General features: G+C 47.6%; 1 protein-coding gene across 1 annotated transcript; it reads right to left on the reverse strand.

The window, feature by feature from the left end:
* Window positions 1-672: 672 nt before the first annotated feature.
* Window positions 673-1,149, reverse strand: LOC149148759 (uncharacterized). Its single transcript, XM_089442270.1, has one exon. It carries the CDS (start codon window positions 1,147-1,149, stop codon window positions 673-675), a length of 477 nt encoding a protein of 158 aa, XP_089298396.1.
* Window positions 1,150-1,478: the final 329 nt, after the last annotated feature.

Consider the following 1,478-nt stretch of genomic DNA (forward strand, 5'->3'; position numbering starts at 1 on the left):
CCGAGCTTCAATGGGTTGGACCCGTCCTCTTCCACTATGGGTGGCGGGATATTAGCCAGAGAATTGGGTTGTGGATGAGGTGGAGGAAGGGGAGGACGAAGGGGTCATCAGCTTATAGGGGGATGGATGGGGGGGCAAATGTCTCTGTCTCGGCTGCTGCCCCGCCTACAATGCATTCGGTGGCGGAGTTGCGACATGGTCCTGCAGTTGGGGTGGAGCTGATTGGTGTGGGCCAAAATGATGAAGGTGCTAACAGTGTGCGCAGAGGAAGAGGTAGATTCAGCATGGGAATTCACAGGGCGATTCAGGCGAGAGACAGAGACCAAAATCGAGGCTTCAATTTGTAGAGTGCAGAGAACATTTTGGGGAAAATGGATTCCATCCCCCAAATCTATACAGCTTAGGAATCGACAGTGTCTCCCTGTTGTCGTGCATGAGCTTAGCTCCACAACATCAGGGAGGTAGGAGCAATTCATAGGGGGCAGGGCAGAGGTATGCAGGCTTACCAAAACCATGGACTTAAACTTATAGAGGAGTCCTTGACCTATGCACCAGAGTAATGGCGCTTGTAGGTTGATGGTGGCTCGCCATAAATCATCTCGGGTGGGAATGCGGGTGGCCATGTGGCTAAGCCACCTGCCATCCCACTGTCTAATATGCATTAACGCGTCTTTAACCACTCGCATCCAGGGGTGCTGCATCATTTTGCACTAGTTCAGTGCATTCCTGTAGCTGGGAACCATCATTTATAATGTCGAGCGAACCTAAGTGTAGATTCTGATGACTGTCTACCCCCAAATTTGCCAGTAGATCAGCCACTTTGTTGCCTTCTCTTCTGATATGTTTGAGTGTGATTTCTCTGTTAGTTGTGAGCCATTGTTCAATGAGCTCTAAACGTGTTGCCAATCTCCAACTGCAGGCCACTTTATGAGTAGGGGTCCCCTGTAGAATTTGATTAGCCATGTTGATAAGTATCTGAGAGTCTCCTTCAATCACTAAGGGGAAGAAGCCATGATGCTGAGCTAAACGAAGTCCTTTCCATAGTTCCTCAAGCTCAGCTGAATTGCTCGTGTCCCATCCAATTGTGCCTAGGAAAATCAAGAGAGGTTTTCCTTTGTGATCCCTGAATATTCCTCCATAACCTGCCATGCCTGGGTTGCCTTTGGGGGCTCCATCAAAATTTAATTGGGTCATTCCATGTGGTGGAGGGAACCATTTGCTGAAAGTTTTGTTATTTAAAGAGGATTTACTGGGGTTCTCCTGTATCTCGTTAATCCAAAGATTCCAATTCTTCGATATGTTTTGCTCCTGCGGAAGGGTGGGAAAATCATCTTCGTGCCATGTTTGGAGTGCTAAGGTTTCCTGAAGATTTTTGCAGAGATTGCTCCATATGATCTCTATTGGTGTGCATTGATTCTTGAAGATGCGGCGGTTCCTTTCCTTCCATATAGTCCAAATGAGAAGACCTGGGATTATTT

Source organism: Pinus tabuliformis, chromosome 9 (genome assembly GCF_031772625.1).
Source record: "Pinus tabuliformis cultivar Carrire ecotype Pingquan chromosome 9, CPIR1, whole genome shotgun sequence".
Classification (NCBI taxonomy): Eukaryota; Viridiplantae; Streptophyta; class Pinopsida; order Pinales; family Pinaceae; genus Pinus; species Pinus tabuliformis.